General features: G+C 45.5%; 1 protein-coding gene across 1 annotated transcript in view; it reads right to left on the bottom strand.

Moving 5' to 3' along the window:
- Window positions 1-460: 460 nt before the first annotated feature.
- Window positions 461-26,150, bottom strand: part of LOC141760396 (NLR family CARD domain-containing protein 3-like) — a 32,596-nt gene continuing 6,906 nt past the window's right edge. Inside the window, exons 6-13 of the mRNA XM_074623187.1 lie at window positions 25,256-25,334; window positions 24,868-25,093; window positions 22,049-23,810; window positions 21,788-21,961; window positions 21,345-21,518; window positions 9,192-9,238; window positions 6,842-9,047; window positions 461-2,884 (exon numbers count right to left, since the gene is read on the bottom strand). Of these exons, the coding sequence (XP_074479288.1) occupies window positions 8,479-9,047; window positions 9,192-9,238; window positions 21,345-21,518; window positions 21,788-21,961; window positions 22,049-23,810; window positions 24,868-25,093; window positions 25,256-25,334 (3,031 nt within the window). The 3' untranslated portion in view covers window positions 461-2,884; window positions 6,842-8,478. The remainder of the gene's footprint in view (window positions 2,885-6,841; window positions 9,048-9,191; window positions 9,239-21,344; window positions 21,519-21,787; window positions 21,962-22,048; window positions 23,811-24,867; window positions 25,094-25,255; window positions 25,335-26,150) is intronic.

The following is a 26,150-nucleotide window of genomic DNA, read 5'->3' as shown; positions in this document are numbered from 1 at the left end:
TATGAGAGCCGCTTGGGACGCAGGTCATGCTGACCATGAGACACGTGAGTCTCGGACCTTTTTGGGACAAAGGCCGTTCTAGTGTTAAATAAACATTGCATAGTGTGATTAATGAAACGAGTGAAATAGTTTGAATAAGGTTGTGCCAGTGTAGCCGTAGTCCTGAGAGATGAAGTATAGTATTTGAAGAAAGCACAATAGAATAAATAACCACCACCACCAGTTATATGAATGACTTACCGAAATCAAGGTTTTAATGATCTTTGATTTGCGAGGATGGTGTTGACGTCGGGGCGAACGTAGGAGGTATAAGCAGACTAAGACCAGAGCATTTAGAGAGGTCACGATAGCCAGAACATTAGAGAGTCACGATAGACCAGAGCAATAAGGAGGTCACGATAGACCAGAGCAATAGAGAGGTCATAATAGACCAGCATATAATTATAATAATAATAATAATAATAATAATACATTTTATTTAGTGGCGCCTTTCTGGACACCCAAGGACACCTTAAAAAGATCAATTAAAACATTGACAGATAAAACAATATAACAACAACAGGACATGACAGAGACATGATTGTACAGACACATAGGATGGGTGATGATGAGTACTAGAGAGTGAATAAGAATAATTACCTTAGCTGTGAATAATGGAAATAGCTGAATATAAGATATATAAGAGTGTAGGAGTATCCAAAGGTAATGAATTGATTGTAATGATCTGAATTAATTAATCTGAAAAGATGATTTGATAAATGCCGAGGTCAGCTGTACAGGACCCAAATAAAATAGAGGGACGATTAGCAGCAATGCAGCAGCTAACTGAACACCACCACCAGTTATATGCATGAATATAGTTAAATGCATGAATATAGTTATATGCATGAATATAGAGGATCTGCTGTCTGCTGTTATTTGTGTGAAGGTCATGATGACTTTCTGTGCGAGGAACGCGTGATGCTTCCGTTCGATCTGAAGTGTACTAAACATTTTGCAAAATAAAACGTGAATATGTAGTAATAAAGAACCCATACTTGAGAGATTAGCCGGAAGGCCAAGATTTGCTTGCGATACTCCAAATGAATTAAAATGAATAATACCTGATGAATTCCGAGGTCAGCTGCAACCGGAACCAGCCAAAAGGGGCGATTAGCAGCATGCAGCCGCTAAACGAAAACCACCACCAGTTATATGCATGAACATGAAGATCTGTTGAATGACGCCGAGGATCCGCAAATTGCTGTTGCCGCTGAGATAGGTCGTGATGACCCTCTGTGCAGATGAGCGAGTGATGCCTCCGTTCAATCCGAAGAGTTGGGATGCCGACGACTGAGGGACACATGAACCAATGTAATTGTGCTCCGATGAAGGCCCCGACATATAGCCCACGAGCCTATGATGAACGCTGGAGCCAGAGGGAGGCTGGCGCTGAGACCGTACCGTTATATTCTCCCCCAAAAGAAACCCCACGGATGACGTGTCCGTGGAAACTGAGACTGTGTAATTTGCTTGCTCGTGAAGAAGAATGTATGCCGTTATGCCACTGCACAGGTGTGTGTGATGTTGAGATGAGGTCAGCCATGACTAAACACTGTTTAAAGTGGATCGTGTGATCGAGCATATGTCAGAAGGCGACGCGTCCCCAGCCATATGTCCCAGTTGAACCGTAGCTGCACCGTGGTTATGAGGTGATGCCAGAGGTGACGTTGTTTCCACGTCGAATGCATTCATCGAATGCATTCGCATTCCCGGCGTCGGAACGCCGAAGCTTGTCGCAGCCATCGCATATATATTAGCCAGAAGGCTTCGTTGTTTCCGCGAGGCACTGGCCTTCCTTTACCACGATGTGACTTTTATTTATTTATTTCGAGCATGGTTTTGAATCTAGCTCCAGCTGCCGTCCATGAGAGCCACGAGACGTTCATTTTGCCAACACCTACCGACTTTCAGACCAGTTTATGATTATATGAATCATATTCTGTTACTGTAATGCCTACTTCTCTCTCAAATATTTTCATAAACATTTTGTAGTGTACTGTTATCTGTAATTGTTCCCAACGCATCTGCAAGACCTCACTCGGGAGGAAACAGGCAGTAAGAGCTGATCTGAGGTCTGCTGCCCCTCTGTCGTCTATGACCCGGCTGTCATGAATCAATATTCTGTTACGTTAATGCTTATTTCTTTCCGCATATTTCTCAGATCATCTTGTAGTGCACGGTTTAGCTGTAAGATGAGAAGGTTTGTGACGCCGCCGCCATTGTGAATTTGGTGAAGGAACAGCGAGTTCTGTTCACATGACCGGAGCACGCCCGATAGGAACGCTCTCTGATGAAAAGACCCGTGATTGGTCAAAGTCTCCCGTCCGGGGATAGATCTTTTAAGCCTTAAAATGGAGCCATGAGGAGGAGCAGAAGTCTAGTTATCTCTCAGAACACTTGAATTACTATATGCTGAAAGGTTATGGAATTGTTCCCAATGCAGCCAATACTGACTCTGAGTTTTAACTGATATGATGACTATAATGGATTAACTTGCATTTAAGTCCAATTACACAGGACTTGTAGGAACGTACAAGCGCCACTAGATGGAGACAGCATGAAGACAGCGTATGAGACTTGCAGTGCTTATTACCGTAATACACGTATTTAAGGTTCCACGTGATTTGCGATGCTTTATGAATTATGCTGAGTGATATTTGTAGGGTTTAAAACACGTAATGTTGTCGAGATTACCCAAGTAAACCGAAGTTTGATATATGTCACAGATTTCAGGAACAGAAGGCTGCTTCAGTCCAGAGTCTGTAACCCTGTACGCTGTAGAATTAGAGCGCACCGCTATTACAGTATTTACGGTATTAGTTCTCTTTGAGCCGTGATGCTCCTCTTAATGGTGCTAATTCTGCTACAATGGAATGCGAGAAGCTTAATAGCAAATGGACAGGAGTTTAAGAAGTACATTGATAAATTACAAAATAAACCTAATGTAATATGTATACAAGAGACATGGTTGAAACCACAGTGGGATTTTGTTGTAAAGGGATATTCTGTAGTTAGAAGGGATAGGGAATCTGGTAATGGTGGAGGAGTTGCAACATTCATACAGAATGAAATGAGTTACAAGATAATGCATGTAAACACTGAGCATGAATCAATTGTTGTTAAGGTGTGGACTGACAGAGGTGATATAACTTTTATAATCCATGCGGGAAATTAAGTCAAGGTATATTGGAGGATGTAGGGGGATCATTGCAAAATAATGTAATATGGTGTGGGGATTTTAATTCACATAATTCATTGTGGGGGAGCAATAGCACAGATGCTAATGGTGTAGTTGTAGAAGAATTTATAGATGATCACTGTTTGGTGTGTATTAATAATGGGGAGGGAACACGGTATAATTGCACTCAAAACACAGAAGCAGCACTTGACCTAACATTTGTAAATAGTACTTTAGCAGGTGTAAGCACATGGAAAGTAATAAAGCATACTACAATGGGCAGCGATCACTACCCCGTAGTGACTAAAGTTGGTGTAAAAATTTATTTTGATAAGGGAAAGAAAATTCCTAGATGGAAGTTGGAAAATGCTAATTGGGCTGCTTACCAAGAGATAAGTGCAGCGAGATGTGAGGGAATTAAAGAAGATTATCAAATGGATGTAAACATATTTAATGGTGAACTAGTTAATGAAATAATTCAGTCTGCTGAGGAAACAATCCCAAAGAGTACAGGAACTAAACGTATTAAGAATGTACCTTGGTGGAATAGCGAATGTAGCAAAGCCATAAAAAACAGAAATAAAGCATTTAGGGAACTCAAAAAACTTCATTCACAGGATGCTTTGATCCAGTATAAAAGGGCACAGGCAATAGTAAGGAAAACAATAAGAACCCAAAAACGCACATTTTGGAGGCAATATTGTAGCAGTATAGGAAGAGAAGTACAGCTTTCAGATGTCTGGGGCATGATCAGGAGAATGGGAGGGATCAGAAGGAGTTATAAATTACCAGTGATGAATAATGGGGATCAAATGGCTGTCAGCAACCTAGAAAAGGCTGAACTTCTGGCGCAAACATTCAGGAAAGTTCACAGCTCCGATAACCTAACAGATGAGGCCAGGCGCTGTAGAAATAGAGTTTTATTGGAGAAATCTAAAATATTAGAGAAAAAAGAGACATCAGAAGATCCAATAGACCTGCCTTTTAGTATGTTTGAATTGAGAAGAGCAATAACTTGTGCACGTCAGACCACACCTGGTAAAGATGGCGTATGCTATAAAATGTTAGAGAACATGGCAGATAACACTCTGGTCACTGTTTTAAGACTGTATAACAGAGTTTGGGAAACTGGACAACTTCCTTCAGTGTGGAAACAAGCCGTAATAGTGCCTATTCTAAAACCAGGGAAAGACCCATCAGATCCATATAGTTACAGACCTATTGCCCTAACCTCTCATTTATGTAAAATTATGGAGCGAATGGTTACAGAGAGATTAACATATTTCCTGGAAAGTAAAGCTCTTTTATCTCCACATCAAAGTGGGTTCCGTAGGGGTCGCAATACTATGGACTCTGTCTTATGCTTAGAGTCAGACATCAGGAAAGCACAGACCAACAAAGAAGTAGTATTAGCTATCTTATTTGATGTGGAAAAAGCATATGATATGCTCTGGAAAGAAGGGTTACTCATTAAATTGAATTCATTGGGAATTGGTGGTAGAGCATATAATTGGGTGAAGGACTTTTTATTTGACAGGAAAATACAGGTAAGAGTAGATGCAGAATATTCAAATGTATATACAGTGGATAATGGAACTCCACAAGGTAGTGTATGTAGTCCGTTATTATTCAATATAATGATCAATGATATATTTTCTCAGGTTGAGCAAAATATAGGAAAGTCTATGTACGCGGATGACGGAGCTCTTTGGATAAGAGGCCGCAATGTATCATTTGTTAATAAGAAAATGCAAGCTGCAATAGCTGAGGTGGAGAAATGGGCAAACAAATGGGGATTCAAGTTATCAGTAGCAAAAACACAAGTTATTTGTTTCTTAAAACGGCGTAAAATCGCACCCATTTCCCTAAAACTGTATGATCAACCTCTGGAGCAAGTCAAAGCTGTTCGATTTCTGGGGATTTGGTTTGATGAAAAGCTCACATGGAACATTCATTTAGATAAAATCAGGAGCAAATGTAAAAAAGTCATCAATATACTGCGTTGTTTGACAGGACAGGAGTGGGGAGCAAGTAGAGCATCTTTACAACATATATACTGGGCTCTCATGAGATCTGTCCTTGACTATGGGTGTGTAGCTTACATGTCAGCAGCAGAATCAAACCTCAAGAAATTAGATGTACTGCAAGCTCAGGCTTTGAGAATCATTAGTGGATCATTCAGAACATCTCCGGTATCAGCAATGCAAGTGGAAGTGGGAGAAATGCCCCTACGGATTAGAAGAATAAAATTAATGCTGGCATACTGGGTTAATCTTCAGGGGCATTATGAAACTCACCCTACCAAAAGTGTTTTGATAGACTGCTGGGAACATAATGAAACAAACTTCATAAGCTTTGGGTGGGTAGGTGATGCAAAGGCAGAAAACATAGGGTTATGTCAATTCCAATATTGCTCTACAGTTTCAGTTTCCTCCATTCCTCCCTGGTTATTCCCATTACCAAATGTTGACCTCAATTTACAGCAGGAATTGAAGGAGAAGTCAAAGAAAATTCCAGCATGGCGCATAGTCCAGAATTATTTGGATCAGCACTTCTCAGACTCCGTGTTCTTATTTACAGACGGTTCCAAAGATCCTGAGACAGGGTGTGCAGGTGCAGCAGTTTATATCCCGGTGAATGAGACATACATCAAGAAACGAGTATCAAATTATGTGTCAGTATATACTACAGAAATATTGGCAATATTATTGGCCCTGCAGTGGATAGAGGAGAGGGAAATAAAAAACACCGTTATTGCATCTGACAGTTTTTCAGCACTCACAAGCATAGGATCTGGTAGATCATCAGTCAGAACGGATTTAATTAATGAAATATTTCTCATTATGTATAGGATGGAAATAAAAGGCACAGGTACACGATTCATATGGGTTCCTGCTCATGTTGGTGTGGAAGGAAATGAGCAGGTAGACATTCTGGCCAAACAAACACTAAGAATTAAGAATATAGAATTACAAATTCCATTAAGTAAAACTGAGGCTAAACCATTCATCAAGAACTATGCACAAAAAGTATGGCAGGAGTATTGGGATGATCAGGAAACTGGAAGGCATATGTACAATATACAGAAACATGTTGGAGCAGGGAGAAAGGTGGACTGGAAAAGAAGGGAAGAAAATATCATCACTCGACTAAGAATTGGACATACAGGTCTTAATCAAACATTATATCGAATAGGCAAACACCCAACTGGGAAATGTACACACTGTAACCAGCCAGAAACTGTTGAACACGTACTGATACACTGCAGTAATTACACTATCCAGAGGAATCACCTTTTTCAGACACTAAGGAAGGCAAAACATCACGACTTTTCAGTGTCAGGTCTATTGGGGAATAAAGCAGATAATATATACAGTGAAATTATTCAGTTTTTGAGAAAAACTGATTTAGTTAAAAGAATCTAGAGTTTTCATTATAATTTTTTTATTTATTTAATTTTTTTTTTTTTTTTTTTTTTTTTTTGTTTTTAGTTCTATTTTGTTTCTGCACAATCTTCTGTTCCACACTCCAGTCCAGATGGTGGCGGTAATGCACCTCTAAGATGGTCTGCCAACCGCCAATAAACACCAAAGAAGAAGAAGAAGATGAGCCGTGATGCGCCGAGAGAATGAAAAGTGTTACAGTTTGAACAAACACCTCGAAAACTAGTTAAAAGACAGCTGGTTATCTACAAGTATTGGATCCCGTGAGACCACCGGTTTAATTTACCTGCTGAACTTGTGGATTTATTGAGCAGATGACTTTGAATCACGCCGGTTCTTCTGTGAGGAACCCGAAAATGTTTGAACTCTGACTGAATATGGAGCGGAATGAATGATGCATGATATTGAAGCTATCCAAACCTCGAGTGCAATGTCTGTAGCCTGGAGTAGTGAACAAGAGGGAGAACTCCTCTGCTGAGGATCAGACGTCGCTGGTTATACCACTGAGACTGGATTAGAGTACATGAACTATTTGCCGTTTGAATCGAGCTGCTCGCATCCGTTTGAACTGAATACTGACGCTCTATTTGCCGTTTGCATCGAGCTCTCTTTACTATCGATGACTTTGAATCATGCCGGTTCTTCTGTGAGGAACCCGGAAATGTTTTAACTCTGACTGAATACGGAGCGGGATAAATGATGCATGATATTGAAGCTATCCAAACGTTATGACCACGTTTCCTCGATGGTGATATGTGGCCTCTTGCCAGGTAATATGAGGCTGGTGAATTTTGTGAAGCCTTTACCTTTAGATGAAGTGGCATGAACGTAGTGACGAGGCGGCTGTGATGAAGAAGCTAGACTCTGTTGAAAACGCTGAGCTGAATGCATAAAGTTTGCTGGATTCAACCGAGACTGCCAGTGCTATGTTTGTAGCCTGGAGTAGCAGATGAAGCTGCCAGAGTAGTGGACGAGAGGGAGAAACTCTTTTGCCGAGGATAAGACGTCGCTGGTTATACCACGAGACTGGATGAAGGTACGTGAATTTATTTGCCGTTTGCATCGAGCTCTCTTTACTATCGATGACTTTGAATCACGCCGGTTCTTCTGTGAGGAACCCGGAAATGTTTTAACTCTGACTGAATGCGGAGCGAGATGAATGACGCATAGATATTGAAGCTATTCAAACGTATGACGACGTTTCCTCGATGGTGATATGTGGCCTCTTGCCAGGTAATATGAGGCTGTGAATTTTGTGAAGCCTTTACCTTAGATGAATGGCTTGAGGTAGGATGAACGTAGTGACGAGGCGGCTGTGATGAAGAAGCCAGACGCTGTTGAAAAACGAGCCTGAGCATATGAGCTGAATGCATAATGTTTGCTGGATTTACCCGAGACTGCGAGTGCGATGTTTGTAGCCTGGAGTAGCAGATGATGCTGCCTGAGCAGTGAACCAGAGGGAGGAGAAACTCCTCTGCTGAGGATCAGACATCGCTTGTTATGCCACGAGACTGGATAAAGTACGTGAACTATTTGCCGTTTGCATCGAGCTGCTCGCGTCCGTTAGTGCTGAATGCTGACACTGAAAACTCATAGAGGAGAATGGTTTTTAAACTTTTGACAGCAGCATGTTATTGGTTGAGGGAGATATGGCAAGCTCTGATTGGTCACTGAAAAGAGAGACGCCCATAATCAGCTGACATATTAATAGCCCATGAGAGAGAGAGAACCAGAATGAATGAGAATGAATGAGCTTGCACCCCTAGTCTTCCTGTCTGAATTTACGCTTAAGCTTCATTTACAATCAGTGAGAGATCAGTGAGGAGAACACAGAGACACTGAAGAACCAGAACCAGACCAAAACCCAAACCTAGACCCAAACCCAGACCCAGACCCAAACCCAGGATAAAGAGGTTCAGTGAATGTGGTGTTGAAGGTGTGGAGGTGTATCAGTGTGCCAGAGGAGACTCTGTAGAAGGACAGAGTGCCAGCAGGACAGTCTACATACACTCCTACTCTACCAGAGAAGGAGGAAGAGGCGATGATGGGTGTGTCTCTGTTATTGTGCCTGACATAGTAATGACCACCATAGCACCACAGACTCCAGGACTGATCATTCCTTCCAAACAAACAGTCTTCTCCGTCTCCTCTCCTGCTGATTCCTCTGTAACTCACTGATATAGAAACATCTTCTCTCCACTCGACCTCCCAGTAACAGCGACCAGTCAGACCAGCTCTACACAGCAGCTGAGGACACGAGTCAAATCTGTCTGGATGATCAGGATACGACTGAACCTCCTCCACATGTGTCACCTTCCTGTTGTTGTCAGACAGTTTGAGCCTTCTGTTCACTGTGTTTGTGTTGAGTGTGAGTTTACAGGAATCTGATGGAGAGAACAAGACACAATACAGCTGCAGTTATTAATCCATCGTCTCTGATGATGACATCACAGATTTGAATGAGTGATGTCACAGTCTGAAGATGGCTGACGCTTTGTTTTCATGAATCAAATTAAAAACCCACTTACACTTCCTCAGACCGGGTGTCAACCATCGGACTCCAGCAGGCTCCACCCTGAAAGGAGGAGGGGGGTCAGAGCAGCACTTCCTCTCTCAGCATGGAAACATGGACATCACATCGCTGTCATACGCACAGCTTTGTTATCCTCTACCAATGTACTTACATGTTCACATGGAGCACTTCTGATAAACAAGGCTAAAGTGAGCATGGCAATAATAAATATGCATTCTGGGTTTGTCACACCACAGAAACATGTGTTACTAACCACCCAGACAAATTTGAATGATTCAAAAAATCACCAAGTATATAAAATGATCTTTCAAAATCATGTAAAAATCATCAGAGTAGAGAGAGTAGAGATAGTGATTTCGGATTGAGAGGACGCTGGCATGTATGTCGCCGCTTCTTAGTCCCGTAGCAAAACTTTGCTTTTTGTGTAAATCTGTGCCTACATTCACTGCATGTAGGAATAAGTTATCACTATAAGTTGTCTTTACACTTCACTGTCTGGTGTTGCTAACTGTTCGGAGATTGTGCACATTTGGCTCTGTGTGCTCACCTTCTCCAGTGATCAGCTGTTAGCTGTTAGCCGCCGGTCAGCTGTTAGCTCCGCCGACCAAGCGATCCATCGGTGCTATCAACTTACTGTGGATTATCCAACGTCACTCCGCTGCTCACGTTTGGACATCTTCATGCCACGACTCCAGGACTATCCACATTGTGTTCTGGCTACACTGTTTGCTGCTGCTGTTCTGGCTACATTGTTTGCTGCGGCTGCGGTCCGAGGCTGGGAGCCTCCTCCACGGATTGCGGCTCCAGGAATTAGCCGGCGCTCCATCGCTGCAGACATGGTGTTCTTCAAATACTCAACAACGCAACTCCTGGACCTCTTCTGTCACTTCATTCCAAACTGCATCGCTGACATTAAATCCCTCGGACTCCTACGTCGCCCCCGTTACGTCCATAGAGCCTCCCGGTGCAAGTTTGTTTACTCGGATCATGGAATTCCCTCCGTACTGTCTGACAGGCGCTCCAACACGCAGCTACGACGTCATCACAACAAACCACACGTGTGCACCCTGAACAATCTGAGGCCCCTGGTTTGTGTTGACAGTGTCGTTCCCCCCACACCGCCTGCCCAGCATTCACAAACAACAGTGCAACATTTATGTTGCAGAATGCTCGCTCACTTAACAATAAAGCTCTACTCATCCATGATATCATCACTGACAAGGAAATTGACTTTCTCTGCCTAACTGAGACTTGGCAAAATCAGCAGAATTTCATGGCCCTTAACCAAGCCACTCCCCCTGGATATGTTTACATACAGAAGCCTTGCTCCATGGGTCGTGGCGGCGGGCTGGCTGTTTTACATCGAGCTGACATCCTGGTTAAAGAACTCCCAGTACCCAATGTCACCTCGTTTGAGTGTGTCACTTTCTCTCTGGGTGGGTCTACACAGCTCCAGGTTGTCCTCATCTACTGCCCCCCTAAAGCCTCTACTACCTTCATGTCTGAGCTGTCTGAGCTTATCACCTCTGTCTGCTCCATGTCTCCATCTACACTCCTACTCGGAAACTTCAATATTCATGTGAACTCCACCAGCTGCTCGTTTGCCACTGAATTCTTGTCACTGTTGGACTGTTTAAACATAACACAGCATGTTAAAGGTCCCACCCACACTAAAGGCCACACGCTGGATCTGGTGTGCTCCACTGGCACAACTCCCTCCCATCTGCAGTGCCTGGACCTCGCTGTTTCAGACCATCTCGCTGTTCTTTGAACTGTTCCTGTCACCCTGCCCAGGCAGCGCACCACTCATACCATCTCATACAGGAACATCAAGACAGTGAGTACACCAGCTCTGAACGACCTGATAGCGACCCATCTGGCCTCAGATCCCCACGACACCTCTGCTGATGGGCTGGTTGCCCACTACAACGCCACTATATCCAGCAGCCTTGACTCACTTGCCCCCCTCAAAACCCGGACTGTCTCCTACACCCGTCCCGCCCCCTGGTTCACAACTGAACTCCGCACCCAAAAGACCACCGGTCGTCAACTGGAGAGGCTCTACAAAAGATCTGGCCTCACTGTCCACCTTGAGGCTTATAAAGAGCATGTGAGGGCCTCCAAAGTAGCTCTCTCCCAGGCCAAAACACAGTACTACTCCACCCTCATTGCCAACCAACAAAACCACCCCAGAATGCTGTTCACCACCATCAACCGGCTACTTCGCCCCCTCGATCCCCCCCTTCCCTCAGGTAGCCCCAACTTCTGCACTAAGTTCCTGGACTTTTTCCAGGATAAAGTTGAGTCCATACATCAGCAGCTCTTGGCGCCTGCCCACCTCCATCCACACACACCTCAGCCACTGGACGTGGTTCCCATGGCTGTTCGCCTATGAAACCTTTCAATCTGGCTTCAAACCACACCACAGCACAGAGACCACCCTCATCAAAATCACGAATGACCTCCTCATCGCTGCTGATTCTGGTCACATCAGCATCCTCATCCTCCTGGACCTCTCAGCCGCCTTCGACACAGTCTCCCACACCATCCTCCTCACCTGCCTATCTGACTACCTTGGCCTCACCGGTTCAGCTCTCTCCTGGTTTCAGTCCTACCTCACAAACAGAAAACAGTTTGTCACCATCAGAGTCTCCAGTTCCACCCCGGCCCCGGTCAACCATGGTGTACCTCAAGGCTCTGTGCTGGGACCCCTCCTCTTCAACATCTACATGCTCCCCCTTGGTCAGATCATCCGCCACCACGGTCTCAGCTTTCAGTCATATGCTGACGACACACAACTATATCTTAGCACCAAACTGTTCTGTTAAGTGGAACTATAGTGAGGTTACATTAGAGGATGTTACACGGACCTTCTATGTGTGAACACTTCCGGGTCATGATAATAAACGGACTACGTTACTACACCGTTGAGCCGATTCGCTGTCTACTTAATCTGCACTCTTACACACACAGTAACGTAACATGGTGTCAGAAGAAACACGGAAAAGCAGAGAAGAAGTAAAGAAAAACTAAACCTGAAAACCGAAAGAAAATGGACGGAGGTGCGGTGTTGCCACCGAGAGTGGACGGAAGCGCCACGGTGCAACAGTTAGCGCCGCCAGGCAAGTTTGACTTTACCAATGCTAACGAATGGCTGAGATGGATGAAGCGCTATGAACGCTACAGAATAGCAACTGAATTGGACAAAAAATCACAGGAATTCCAAGTGAATGCTTTTATGTATGCTGCTGGAGACGACGCAGAAGATATCTTAAATGTGCTGCCGCTCACAGAGGAGCAGAAAAAGTCATACGATGCTGTTACGCAGGCTTTTACGGCGCATTGTGTGAGCAAGCGGAACGTCATCTTTGAAAGAGCACGCTTCAACCGGAGGAGTAAAGAGCCGGGTGAGAGTGTGGAATCTTTTATAACAGCTGTACATACACTGGCAGAACACTGTGAGTTCGGGGCTCTGAGAGACCAGTTAATTAGGGACCGAATTGTTGTCGGCATAAGAGATGCTAAGCTGTCGGAAAGCTTACAGCTAGACGCTGATTTGACATTGGGAAAGGCCATGACGAGAGTGAGGCAGAGTGCAGCGGTGAAAAAGCAACAGCCTGTGCTGCGTGGGACAGAGCAGACGACGGGACATGTTGAGGCTGTACACAAAAAGTACAATAAGGTACCAAAGACGGCGAAAGGAAAAATTGACACACCGTCATCAGGATGCAGCAGGTGTGGACAAATGAAAAAACATTTCTGGAAAGACTGCCCTGCTCATGATGCCGAGTGTAGGAAGTGTCATAAAAAAGGACACTTTGCAAAGAAATGCAGGTCAAGCGGCGGCGTCCACGACATCACAGACGAACAGACAGGGAGCAATGAGGAGGATTTTGCTTTCCTGGGAGAAATGTGCTCTGATGAGGAGGAGGAGTGGATGGAACGGTTGCAGCTGAACAGGGAAAATACTGTTTTTAAACTGGATACTGGAGCCACTGTTACAGCGATCCCAAACAGCACCTACTCCATCAAAAGTCACGGGACACTGCAGCCGCCAGGAAAAGTGCTGTATGGACCAGGAAATCACAAACTGGACGTTAAAGGACGTTTCAAAGGCAAGTTGAACTTTGAAAGTAAAACAACAGAACAGGACATTTATGTTGTTGTTGGGCTGTCCAAGCCACTACTGGGTCTTCCTGCATTAAAAGCTCTTGCCCTGATAAAGCGTGTCTGCACAGTGCAGGCACATCAGGAGGATTTTAAAGCGCAGTACCCCACAGTGTTTTCCGGCTTGGGGAAATTAAAGGAGCCCTACAAGATTGAGCTGGAGCCAGGGGCGGTTCCATACGCTCTGTCATCGCCACGTCGGGTGCCCCTGCCCATGCGTGATAAAGTGAGAGCAGAACTGAATCGCATGGAGGACATGGGAGTGATCTCCAAAGTGACCCAACCTACACCATGGTGCGCTGGTATGGTTGTGGCACCGAAGGCGCAGCCAGGAAAAATACGGCTGTGTGTGGATCTAACACACCTGAACAAGTGGGTGCGGCGAGAGAGACACATACTCTCAGCAGTCGACCACACACTAGCCATGTTGGCTGGGGCGAAAGTCTTCACGAAGCTGGATGCCACTTCCGGCTTCTGGCAAATCCCCTTGTCAGAGGAGAGCTCGCTCCTCACAACATTCATCACCCCATCTGGACGCTACGCATTCAACCGACTGCCGTTCGGGATCTCATCGGCCCCAGAGCATTTCCAGCGTCGCATGTCACAGATGCTGGAGGGGTGCGAAGGAGTCGTGTGTCATGCGGACGACATCGTTGTGTACGGAGAGGACATGTAGCAACACAACGAGAGACTGCACCAGGTCCTGATGAGGTTGAGAAAAGAGGGACTCGCGCTAAATGAAAAATGCGTGTTCGCTAAAGACAGCATCATGTTCCTGGGTCACCGTGTCAAATCAAATCAAATCAAATCAAATCAATTTATTTTTGTATAGCGTCAAATCACAACAGAAGTTATCTCAAGACGCTTTATATATAGAGCAGGTCTATGACCGTACACCATAGTTTAGAGACCCAACAGGATCCACCAAGCGCACTGTGGCCAGGAAAAACTCCCCGATTACTGGGAAGAAACCTGGAGCAGAACCGGGCGCAGGGCGGGCGGCCATCTGCCGAGACCGGCTGGGGGGATAGATAGATAGAGTGAGAGAGTGAGAGAGAGAGAGAGAGAGAGAGAGAGAGAGAGAGAGAGATAGAGAGAGAGATAGAGAGAGAGAGATCTAGAAGCAGCCACAATAGCAGTCTAGCAGCTGTAATAGCTAATACAAGTAGGGCTGATAACACAAAACCAATAGTGGTGGATGGAAAGAGTGATAATACAACTATCGGAAAGCCAACACTGTCCAGCATCTGTCCTCAGTACGTCCATGTGTGTTGGTGTGGGACGTCCCTGCGATCGATGCCCGTGCGTTGGTTCCTGCAGCATCAGCATGCTTGCTGGGGGCTCTGCAGATCCAGACAAGGTTAGAGCTATTATGGAGATGCCTGAACCTACCGGGGTCGAAGGAGTGAGGAGAGTGATGGGGATGGCCAACTATCTGGGCAAGTTTCTACCCCACCTTGCATCATACATGCGACCAATCAAAGATCTGCTCAGTGAGAAAAATGAGTGGTGCTGGGAGGCGCCACAAAAAGAGTCATTTCAGAGACTGAAAAATGAGCTGAGTTCACCACGAGTGCTAGCTCCATACTCACCGATAGCAGAGACATGCGTATCAGCTGATGCCTCATCCTTTGGCTTAGGGGGTGTCCTGAATCAACGACAAACAGATGGGACATGGAGACCAATTGTGTTCATCTACAGAGGTCTCTCCGAGGCTGAAAAACATTATGCACAGATCGAAAAAGAGGCTCTGGCAGCTACATGGGCATGTGAGCGCCTGTCACCCTATCTGCTGGGACTGCAGTTCCAACTAGAGACGGATCATAAGCCTCTAGTGCCACTGTTGAGTACAAAGGCACTAGATGAGCTCCCGCCCAGAGTGCTGAGGTTTCGACTGAGGCTGATGAAGTTCACCTTCGACATCGTGCATGTGCCCGGTAAACGCTTGATAACAGCGGACACGTTATCAAGAGCCCCGGTGAAACACATGTTCACACAAGACGAAAAAGACAATGAGGCAGAAGTCAAAGTGTTTGTGGACGCTGTCGTCCATAGCCTTCCTGCTACAGAGGCAAGATTAAAGGGAATCCAAGAGAAACAGGCAGCTGACCCCATATGTGCAAAGCTCATCGAGTACTGTCAGACTGAGTGGCCTGAGAAACACGCCCTCCCTCCTGAGCTGGGGCCATACTGGCCTCTCTGCTCCTCAGAGGTCAAAGAATCGTGATACCCCACTGCATGAGGCCAGAGATTCTTCGTGACCTTCATAGCGGCCACCAAGGTATAGTCAAGTGCAAAGCGAGAGCCCGCCAGTCTGTCTGGTGGCCGGGACTGTCTGTACACATCAGTCAGCTGGTGGAACACTGTGTAGGGACCTCACGAGACAAAGAGCCTTGGCCTACATGGGAAACCAGAGACCTGATCACAGCAGGGGACCTAACTGCCCAGCTCTTGAAATTTCGCATCTACATGCGAAATTTCATTTTGAACCCAAACAAGGGCTCCCATTGGATGAGGCTAACAGGAAATGTGGGGTCTTTCCGGTGAAACGGCCACTATCTCACAGGAGATAAAAGCACGCTCACCTGAATCTCATTCCCTTTCCACTGCAACTTCACGTTGCTACAGGAGGTACCCAACGCTGACGCGTTCACCTTAAGACTCGAGCCACAATTTCCTGACCTCGCTGGACGAGTTTAAGAAATTGTTGTGTCCATCAGACTTTGATCCACATCCCTGCAGAAGGAAGAATACAGCCCGGCTTCACCAAGGAAGCCGAGGACAACCGTTCTTCATCAAAGGAAACGAGCGCACCGCCTTTTCCTTCATTTCTGGCTGCTTTCCCCTCCGCTGCCACACGGAGGTCCAGCCTGCCGTTCATCAGCTGACGAGCATCATAACGGCCCGTTATTGTCCGAGCCTGCGACGCCGCCGGACCAATTAACGACGATATACTCCACTATCGCTCCGAAGAAGCGATTCAAGTAAGAGGCTTGTGTCTGGGCAGAGACTAGTGAAATTGTATATTCCAATAAGTTAATAACTATTGTTGATTTATACTGAACGTACGGACCGCCGAGTCCATCTGTTTGCTTTGTTTATTTTACTTGCTTTGCTCTGCTTTGCTTGTTTATGTTGCTTTGTTTACTATTGCTGACTGTCTGATTACTGTGTGCTCCTTGTGTTAGCTTCTGCCAAACGTGAAGATCTGTAGCTGTAGTTTATTATTAAAAGACCAGTGCACGGCTGACAAACGTGAGTTTGCCTGCCGAGCATCTGAGTAATAATAACCCAGCTATTACATCTCTCGCGCGGCAGTTAGGATTCCGGCTGCTGCGGTGTTTACTATTTTTGCTGTGTTTTACTGTGTTGATTGTTGACCACTGTGTGCTCCCCGCCGTGGGTTTTCCTTGAGAAACTCTTTGTGCTGCACCAGAGCGTCTCTTTTCCTTTCTCTTTCATCGACCGCGTGGGACTTAAACCTCCCGTTCGTACGCAGTCGGTGATTTCCGTGGCGCCTCCGCCACCAGAGCAACTCCTCCCTCGTGACGTAACCACGTACGTGGTGGCGCCGCCTCAGGTTTTCCCTTGCTCCTCCCACACACGCACACACATAGACCCGCCTCCTCACACGTTCCCACCTTACTGATCACGCGGGATTTTCACATCCCATTTGGGCGTGATCTGTAACGTTCGAGCAACTCCTCCCTCACGTGGCGTCACCACGAGCTTCCCCTCTTGCTCCTCCTCTCTCTTGCACACACCTCCTCTCTCACAACATACCAACCCACACCTCCGCTCACACACCCTCTCTCTCTCTCTCTCTCTCTCTCTCTCTCTCTCTCTCTCTCTCACTTTGTGTTTTATTTAATTCTAGTTTAGTGCTTAGAGCTGCATTGTAGAACATCCATTTGTTTATTAAGTGTTGTTAATTAGTAATTACTGCTGTAATAACTATTGATTCAGATTGATGTTGTTAGAGTGTTCATTGTTGATTGAGATCACTATATTTAAATAAATGGTCTTGTTTTAAATAGCAGTTGTCTGTGTTTATTGTGCATTCATATTGTAATAACGGCTGGTTATGAGAGTTAGTGCTCGGATTCACCCTTCACCGTTCATCTCCTAAGTGTAAAGTAGTGCGTAAATACTGGCATTTGGAGTGAACAATCCCCTTATGAGACTGGAGTAACGTTTTGGTTATTGGTCCCTGATTCCAGGGTGGTGCCCCGTTCATTATTAATGTTGATTAATAATTCTTATTAATAATAATAATAATTCTATGAATATTATTTATTAAATTAGCTAATAACCAAACCTGTTCCATTTGTAAATCCCTTACAACTGCAACACATGTTCACAGCACAGAGCAGAGCACAGAGAGCCTCTGCTTACAACTCCAGTGCAAGCTAGACCCTGGCAAAGAGTAGGTACAGACTTATTCTTCTGGGAGAAAAAGACTTATCTCCTAGTAGTGGATTACTTTTCACGCTACATTGAAGTAGCCCACCTCAACGTCGCCACTGCCAACACAGTTATTGCAGCCCTGAAGGAGGCGTTCAGCCGCCACGGTATACCAGAGACAGTTATGTCAGATAACGGACCGCAATACAGCTGTGAACTATTCAAAGACTTTGCCACTGAGTATGGGTTTACACACGTCACCAGCAGCCCGAGGTATCCACAAGCGAACGGAGAAGCCGAGCGTGCTGTGGCGACAATTAAAAGTCTGTGGAAAGGAGGAGAGGAGAAGCTAAAAGCTTTGATGACATACCGCGCAACACCTCTTGAGTGCGGTTACTCCCCGGCACAACTCCTCATGGGGAGACAGCTACGTACCACCATACCACAGCTTCCAGCGAGTCTTCATCCCCGCTGGCCGAATATCAGAGGGTTCAGGAAGTCAGAGAAGAGCGCAAAGGAGAACCAACGACGCAACTACAACCTGCGGCACAGAGCCCGCCCTCTGCCACCACTGCAGGCTGGCCAAAATGTATGGCTGGCAAAAGAGAAAAGACCAGGGACAGTTGTTCAACATGCCACAACACCCAGATCTTATGTTATTGACACTGATGAAGGACAAGTCAGGAGAAACCGCACACAGGTTCGCACAGTAAACCATCCAGAAGTGCAGTCAACACCACTTGATACGCCTGTCACACCCTCAGAGCCAGTTAACACAGAGACACACACTTATGAGACAAACACACCATACGTGACTAGCTCGGGCCGAGTGTCACGCCCACCTGTGCGTATGGACTTGTAAGTGAGTTATTGGGTGGGGGAAAAGAAAAGGGAAAATTGTTGGAAATAAATGTTTTCTATTTTCTGTTTAGGAATGTGAGAAAAAAATGTTTATTAATGTTAGAAAAATGTGATAAGACATTCTAGGTGTTTCAGAGGTCAATGTCTGAGTTCAGTGCTAAGATACCTGTAAGAGGATGTTATTACAGCAGAGTTGAAGATGTTAAAAGAGGGTGGTGTTCTTACTTAAAAGGGGAGGTGTTCTGTTAAGTGGAACTATAGTGAGGTTACATTAGAGGATGTTACACGGACCTTCTATGTGTGAACACTTCCGGGTCATGATAATAAACGGACTACGTTACTACACCGTTGAGCCGATTCGCTGTCTACTTAATCTGCACTCTTACACACACAGTAACGTAACACAAACCATCCACCCAGCCACCCCCACAGTCACTGCCTGCATGCAATAAAAATCTGGATGTCATCTAACTTCCTAAAACTCAAAGCAAACAAAACCGAGCTCATGGTTGTGGCACCCAAGGCCCTGCTCCGGAAGGTTGGAGATCTCCACCTGGACGTTGACGGCTGGTCTTTCTCCCCATCCTCGGAAGTCCGCAACCTGGGTGTCATCCTGGACCCAACTCTATCATTCCAGTCTCATATCAGGTTCATCACCAAATCCGCCTTCTTCCACCTAAAAAACATCTCACGTCTCCGGCAATCACTCTCTGACTCTGTGGCAGAAACCCTCATCCATGCTTTCGTCATCTCCTGTTTGGACTACTGCAATGGAGTTCTGTCCGGGGTTCCTAGCAAAGCCCTGGACAGGCTCCAGTATGTGCAAAACTCAGCTGCCAGGGTTCTCACCCGCACCAAGCCCTGGCAGCACATCAACCCCACCCTCATCCACCTCCATTGGCCCCCGGTCAAGTGCCGCATCACCTACAAAATCCTCCTCCTCACCTACAAATCCCTCAATGCCCTGGCTCCTCAGTACTTATCTGACCTCCTCCACCCCTACACACAGTCCCGGAACCTGAAGTCCTCAGGCACGGGTCAGCTCTCCATCCCTCACACAAGACTGCGAACTTTTGGGGACAGAGCTTTCAGTGTGACAGCCCCCACCCTCTGGAACTCTCTCCCCATAGAGCTCCGCAACGCACCATCTCTGGACACCTTCAAAAGACTTCTCAAAACCCACCTCTTCACCAAGGTCTATGGCCTCTAGCTACTGCTATGTTCCATTGTTGTGTTTATTTATGTCTTTGTTAAGCGTCCTTGGGTTTCTTGAAAGGTGCTATATAAATCCAAGTTATTATTATTATTATTATCAGTATTGTGCTCTGAGACGCTGGGGGCGTGTCGCTGAAGGTGCTGAAACCTGAGGCCTGTACTACGACCACCAGAGGGGGGGGGGGGGTGTACTTGGGGGGGGAGACCAAGTAAAAAAATAAATATAAATACATAATTCAAAGCAGTAAACACCCACAGCATAAATCCAGCTGTCCTTCCTGCATCTGTCAATTTAAACTGTGTTGTTTTTAGTCTGGATTATGACTGTAACTTCTTCATCTGTCAGTTTAAACTGTGTTGATATTAGTCTGGATTTTGATTGTAATTTCTTCATCTGTCAGTTTAAACTGTGTTGTTTTTAGTCTGGATTTTGATTGTAATTTCTTCATCTGTCAGTTTAAACTGTGTTGATTTTAGTCTGGATTATGACTAATTTCTTCATCTGTCAGTTTAAACTGTGTTGTTTTTAGTCTGGATTATGACTGTAACTTCTTCAAATGTGTGTAATATTATCATACGATCACCGCACAGAGCTCTGATTGGTCAGTAGACGGTGCTTTTATACGGGTTGATCTTTTATCTGGAACATAAGACGGTGCTTTTATACGGGTTGATCTTTTATCTGGAACATAACCCGCTCCGGAGCAGGTCAGTTGTTCAGCATAAATTAGCATAAACATAAATCTGCCGGGGGATTCAACTCAGCGGGTTAGTGACGGCCGCTCGGTGTCGGAGGATCCCCTCGTGGGACCTCTCCCTGGCGCTAGCTGGCAACAGCCGGGCGCATTTCATCCGAGGCGTTCGCCACCGGGGCTGTGGACAAAGTGCTTGCTTTTGTGGTCCTGGTAGTCTCAAAGACATTCGACATTTTATTCCATATTCGACATTTCGTAATATCAATAACTCTTATATTTTATTATCCAGCACCTTTTTACTAATATGTTTGCACTATGGAACTGTGATGCTGGAAACTTGAATTTCCCTCGGGATCAAAAAAGTTACTATCTATCTATCTATCTATCTATTATTAATAATAATAATAATAATAATAACAACGACAATAATAATAATAATAATAATAATAATAATAATAATAATAACGATGATGGTAACAGCAGCAAAAACAACATCTGCACATAAAACAACTTTTTGTGGCGCATTGGGGAAAACTAATTGGGGAACCCTGGTGTACCTGAGCAGGTGGTGTACGGTGTACCTGAACAGGTGGCGTACGGTGTACCTGAACAGGTGGTGTACGGTGTACCTGAGCAGGTAGTGTACGGTGTACCTGAACAGGTGGTGTACGGTGTACCTGAACAGGTAATGTAAAGTGTACCTAAGCAGGTGGTGTACGGTGTACCTGAAGAGGTGGTGTACAGTGTACCTGAACAGGTAGTGTACAGTGCACCATACCACTATACTGCAGCAGGCCTCTTCATACCTGAGAGTGTCCAGTCTCCAGTGTGGATCCTCCAGTCCAGAAGACAGCAGCTTCCCTCCGGAGTCTCCTGGATGGTTGTAGCTCAGGTCCAGCTCCCTCAGATGGGAGGGGTTGGAGCTCAGAGCTGAGGCCAGAGAAGAACAGCCTTCCTCTGTGATCAGACAGCCTGACAGCCTGCAAACACACATAACACACGTCACATATTTCTCTAGTCACAACCAAACACCAACTAATGTCCATCAACAATCTGACAACATTACTGGTAGCTCTCTGATTACTCTCGGATATTTCAATTCACAATAGAGAGAGAAAAAAACAAACATAAAATGTGCTCATGGGAATAGATTGAAACTAAATAAATTCAACTGGTTTGAAACCATATTATCAGATACGGATGCAGGTTACCGATCAGGATTTTATGGGCCATGTTGATGAATCCTGACCTGAGAGTTTCCAGAGTACAGTATGGATTCTCCAGTCCAGCAGACAACAGCTTCACTCCTGAATCCTGCAGGTTGTTGTTACTCAGGTCCAGCTCTCTCAGACTAGAGGACCGGGAGCTGAGGACTGAAGACAGAGCCTCACAGCTTCTCTCTGAGAGGTCACAGCCACTCAGTCTGAGGAGACAATAATGAAGAAAAAACAAGTTGAAAAGATAAAGTATTTAAGTTCTGATATATGAATCCAACTATCTCTGTACTTACAGAGCTTTGTTGGAGACTTTGACCACTGGCAGCAGCCTCAGAAGAGCCTCCTCTGAAGCAGAGTATTTCTTCAGGTCAAACACATCCAGATCTTCTCCTGATGACAGTAAGATGAAGACCAGAGCTGACCACTGAGCAGGAGACAGATTACATTCGGAGAGAAGTCCTAAACTCAGGTACTGCTGGATCTCCTCCACCAGAGAACGATCATTCAGTTCATTCAGACAGTGGAACAGATTGATGCTTTTCTCTGCAGAGAGATCCTCATTGAGCTTCTTCCTGATGTACTGGACTGTTTCCTGATTGGTCTGTGAGCTACTGCCTGTCTGTGTCAGCAGGCATCGTAGGAGAGTCTGATTGGTCTGCAGCGAAAGACCCAGGAGGAAGCGGAGGAACAAGTCCAGGTGTCCATTTGGACTCTGCAAGGCCTTGTCCACAGCACTCTGGTAGACGTGTGTCTCAGACTTCTTGGATGTTGTTTCTTCTTCTGCCATCAGATTGACTCCAGAGTTGATGAACGTCAGATGGACATGAAGAGCAGCCAGAAACTCCTGAACACTCAGATGGACGAAGCAGAACACCTTGTCCTGGTACAGTCCTCTCTCCTCTTTAAAGACCTGTGTGAACACTCCTGAGTACACTGAGGCTGCTCTGATATCGATGCCACACTCTGTCAGGTCGGATTCATAGAAGATCAGGTTGCCTTTCTGCAGCTGATCAAAAGCCAGTTTTCCCAGAGACTCGATCATCTTCCTGCTCTCTGGACTCCAGAGTGGATCTGTTTCAGCTCCTCCATCATACTTGATGTTCTTTACTTTGGACTGAACCACCAGGAAGTGGATGTACATCTCAGTCAGGGTCTTGGGCAGCTCTCCTCCCTCCTCCAGAACTGTAGACATGATCCAGCAGAAGACAGGGATGTGGCACATGATGTGGAGGCTTCGTGATGTCTTGATGTGGGAGATGATTGTTCTGGTCTGCTCCTCGTCTCTGGATCTCTTCCTGAAGTACTCCTCCTTCTGTGGGTCGGTGAACCCTCTGACCTCTGTCATCATGTCGACACACTCAGGAGGGATCTGATTGGCTGCTGCAGGTCGTGTGGTTATCCAGATGTGAGCAGAGGGAAGCAGGTTCCCCCTGATGAGGTTTGTCAGCAGTACATCCACTGAGGTGGACTCTGTAACATCAGTCAGGATCTTGTTGTTGTGGAAGTCCAGAGGAAGACGACACTCATCCAGACCGTCAAAGATGAACACAACCTGGAACTTTTCAAACCTGCAGATTCCTGCTTCTTTGGTTTCAGTAAAGAAGTCATGAACAAGCTCCACCAAGCTGTACTTTTTCTCTTTCAGCACATTCAGCTCTCTGAAAGTGAATGGAAATGTGAACTGTATGTCCTGGTTGGCTTTGTCTTCAGCCCAGTCCAGAGTGAACTTCTGTGTTAAGACTGTTTTCCCGATGCCAGCCACTCCCTTCGTCATCACTGTTCTGATTGGTTCATCTCTTCCAGGTGAGGCTTTAAAGATGTCTTCTTGTCTGATTGTTGTCTCTGGTCTGTGTGGTTTCCTGGATGTTGTTTCAATCTGTCTGACCTCATGTTCATCATTGACCTCTGCAGTCCCTCCCTCTGTGATGTGGAGCTCTGTGTAGACCTGATTCAGAAGGGTTGGGTTTCCTGCTTTAGCGATCCCCTCAAACACACACTGGAACTTCTTCTTCAGGTTAGATTTGAGTTCACGCTGACAAACTGCAGCAAAAGTTCCTGAATGAACACAAGATCAATAAGTCGAAGAACATATTTCAACATTTCCTCAAAGAATGAGTAAATGAATGTACATCAGACCGGCACATACGGGAGCTTCACAAAAACTCAAGGCCATGCCCCCTTTTGGGGGAAAGAAAACCAAAGATCCCATAGACTTCAATGTAATTTAACAAATGTCTGGATTGTAATTTTGGCAAATTCATATGCATTCATCTCTTGTTAAACAAACGTTTGTTTAATACACTTGCCTAATCATTATTTTGTGATCTTGCCTGAACCTGAGCGTTGGCGATATCTTAATAAATGAAGGTTGATCTGTTGCGCTGTTGGGCTCATTTTCTGTAGCATGGTGGAATTAGCAAGGCAGCTAGCTAACTAGCCAGTCCCTAAATGAGTAAAATTGAACAACTTAATGCTTCATCCACACACTCTTGTCACAGCGTAGGAAAGCATTTTCTGTTCGGCTCATTTTCTGTGTTGCATGACAGCATGGTGGAATTAGCACGCTAAGCTAGCTAAGTAGCCAGCCGTCTGACCAGCGGGCTGGTGGCCAACAGCAGCACTGTAATGATAAATTGAGGGCGTATAAATCTTTGGATGCCTATAGTTAACTATCCTTCAGTAAAGTCAGTCAAAAAGAGAGTCGTACAATATCTGCGAAGCGTTTCAGAGATGGAGAGAAAGGGTTGTTAATAGTTTAGCCTTCTGCTAACAGCAGCCATCGGCTGACGGCTGCTGTTAGCAGAAGGCTAACTATTAACAACATTTACTCTCCATCTCTGAAACGTTTCTCTGATATTGTAGCTCGCTAGAGCCTCGAATCACAGTTTGTCATCTCAACTGTTGTGATATCTGGATTCTGACACCCAACAACACAGCAAGATGACATTTTAGATGTGTAACTTTAACCCACTGCCAGTGTTAGCCTACAGCTAACACTGTGACGTAATCATGACGTCGACACACAAAGGGTCTATATTTCGGTCCATCTCTTGAGACATTAGTAAACGTTCCATTCATCTAACATGTTAAATCTTTAAAGAAATCCTCTTACTGCTCTGCAGACAGTCAGCCAGCTCCTCCTGCTTCATTCTCCTCAGGAAGTGCAGTGTGATCTTCAGAAATTCCTCTCTGCTGCTCCTCTTCTCTTCATCCTCACCGTCCAACACCTCCTCATCCTCCCTCTCACTCTCTAGGCATTCTGGGTAATCTGAATTTACAACCTTCTGGATCTTCTTCAGCTCGTTCTTCACAAAACTAACGATGTTCTCCTCCAGCAGCTGGAACAGAATATTATATGAATGACACAATCAAACTAAAATCATGGAACCAAACATCAGATCCATGTTGGACAGAATGACATCCCACTGGTCTAATAAACGCAGCATGGAGATGACTGTGAACAGAATAGATGTAAAAGTATTTGATGTACATGTACAGACCATAAATATGGAGTCCAGGTGTGTTTGATGCTGCTGGGCAGACTGAAAACTCGGAACCTCCGAGCTCTCCTGGTCCACTCTGTGGAGGAATCATGAAGAATGAGCTCACATTATGTCTGTCCACACAGAGACAAACACCAGGTACAGGTCCATGAAGTGATATTTGGATGTCAACAGTGAATCGGATGACTCCCTTTAGTGTTAAAGGGACTGTTTGTAACTTCTTACACGTATAAATCACCCGGGTTGGTGTCCCATGCGCGCTCGCATATGCACGCTCGCGTGTGGCTACGTTGTTCAGACTCAGACTCCAACACAAACTACACGGAAGCACCAAAACCGCAAAGTTATATCTAGTGAAGCCCATCTTGCAAAACAGTGTTGGCCGCGGTCGGAGGACCCCCGGAGGACACGGGGGAGACCGTAGCTTTGGTTTCCAGGGCCAGAGTCTCTGCTGTACTCTGCTCCTCTGCTCCTCTGCTCCTCTGCCTGCCTGCCTTCACTAAGCTTGCTCCACTCTTACGTGCATGCGCACACACTCCACACTGCAGAAGAGTTAGTAACTCTGAGAATATCTAGTGAATGTACAGTGGACGTTTGTGCAGAAATAAATGCTGCAGCTCCTCCAGACAAACAGAGGTTTCCCGTGTCTCATGAAGTGATGGGGCTCAAGAGCGAAAAACTTTATCGTCTCCGACCAAAACTCCGGTGTCTGCAGGCTGAGGCAGGAAAAGCCAACACTAGGATCAGCAGTGATTCATGGAGAGACCTTCGTCTGGTCAGCTAACATTACTGCCAAGCAGCTGAAATATAGAGTGATATTGTGCTTTTAGCTGACGTGTGTCGCCTCACTGTTTTGAGCGATGCTCGTTCATGTCTATTTAGAGCGAGCAAA

Source organism: Sebastes fasciatus, chromosome 22, assembly GCF_043250625.1.
Source record: "Sebastes fasciatus isolate fSebFas1 chromosome 22, fSebFas1.pri, whole genome shotgun sequence".
NCBI classification, from domain to species: domain Eukaryota; kingdom Metazoa; phylum Chordata; class Actinopteri; order Perciformes; family Sebastidae; genus Sebastes; species Sebastes fasciatus.
This window is presented reverse-complemented; position numbering and strand designations above follow the sequence as displayed.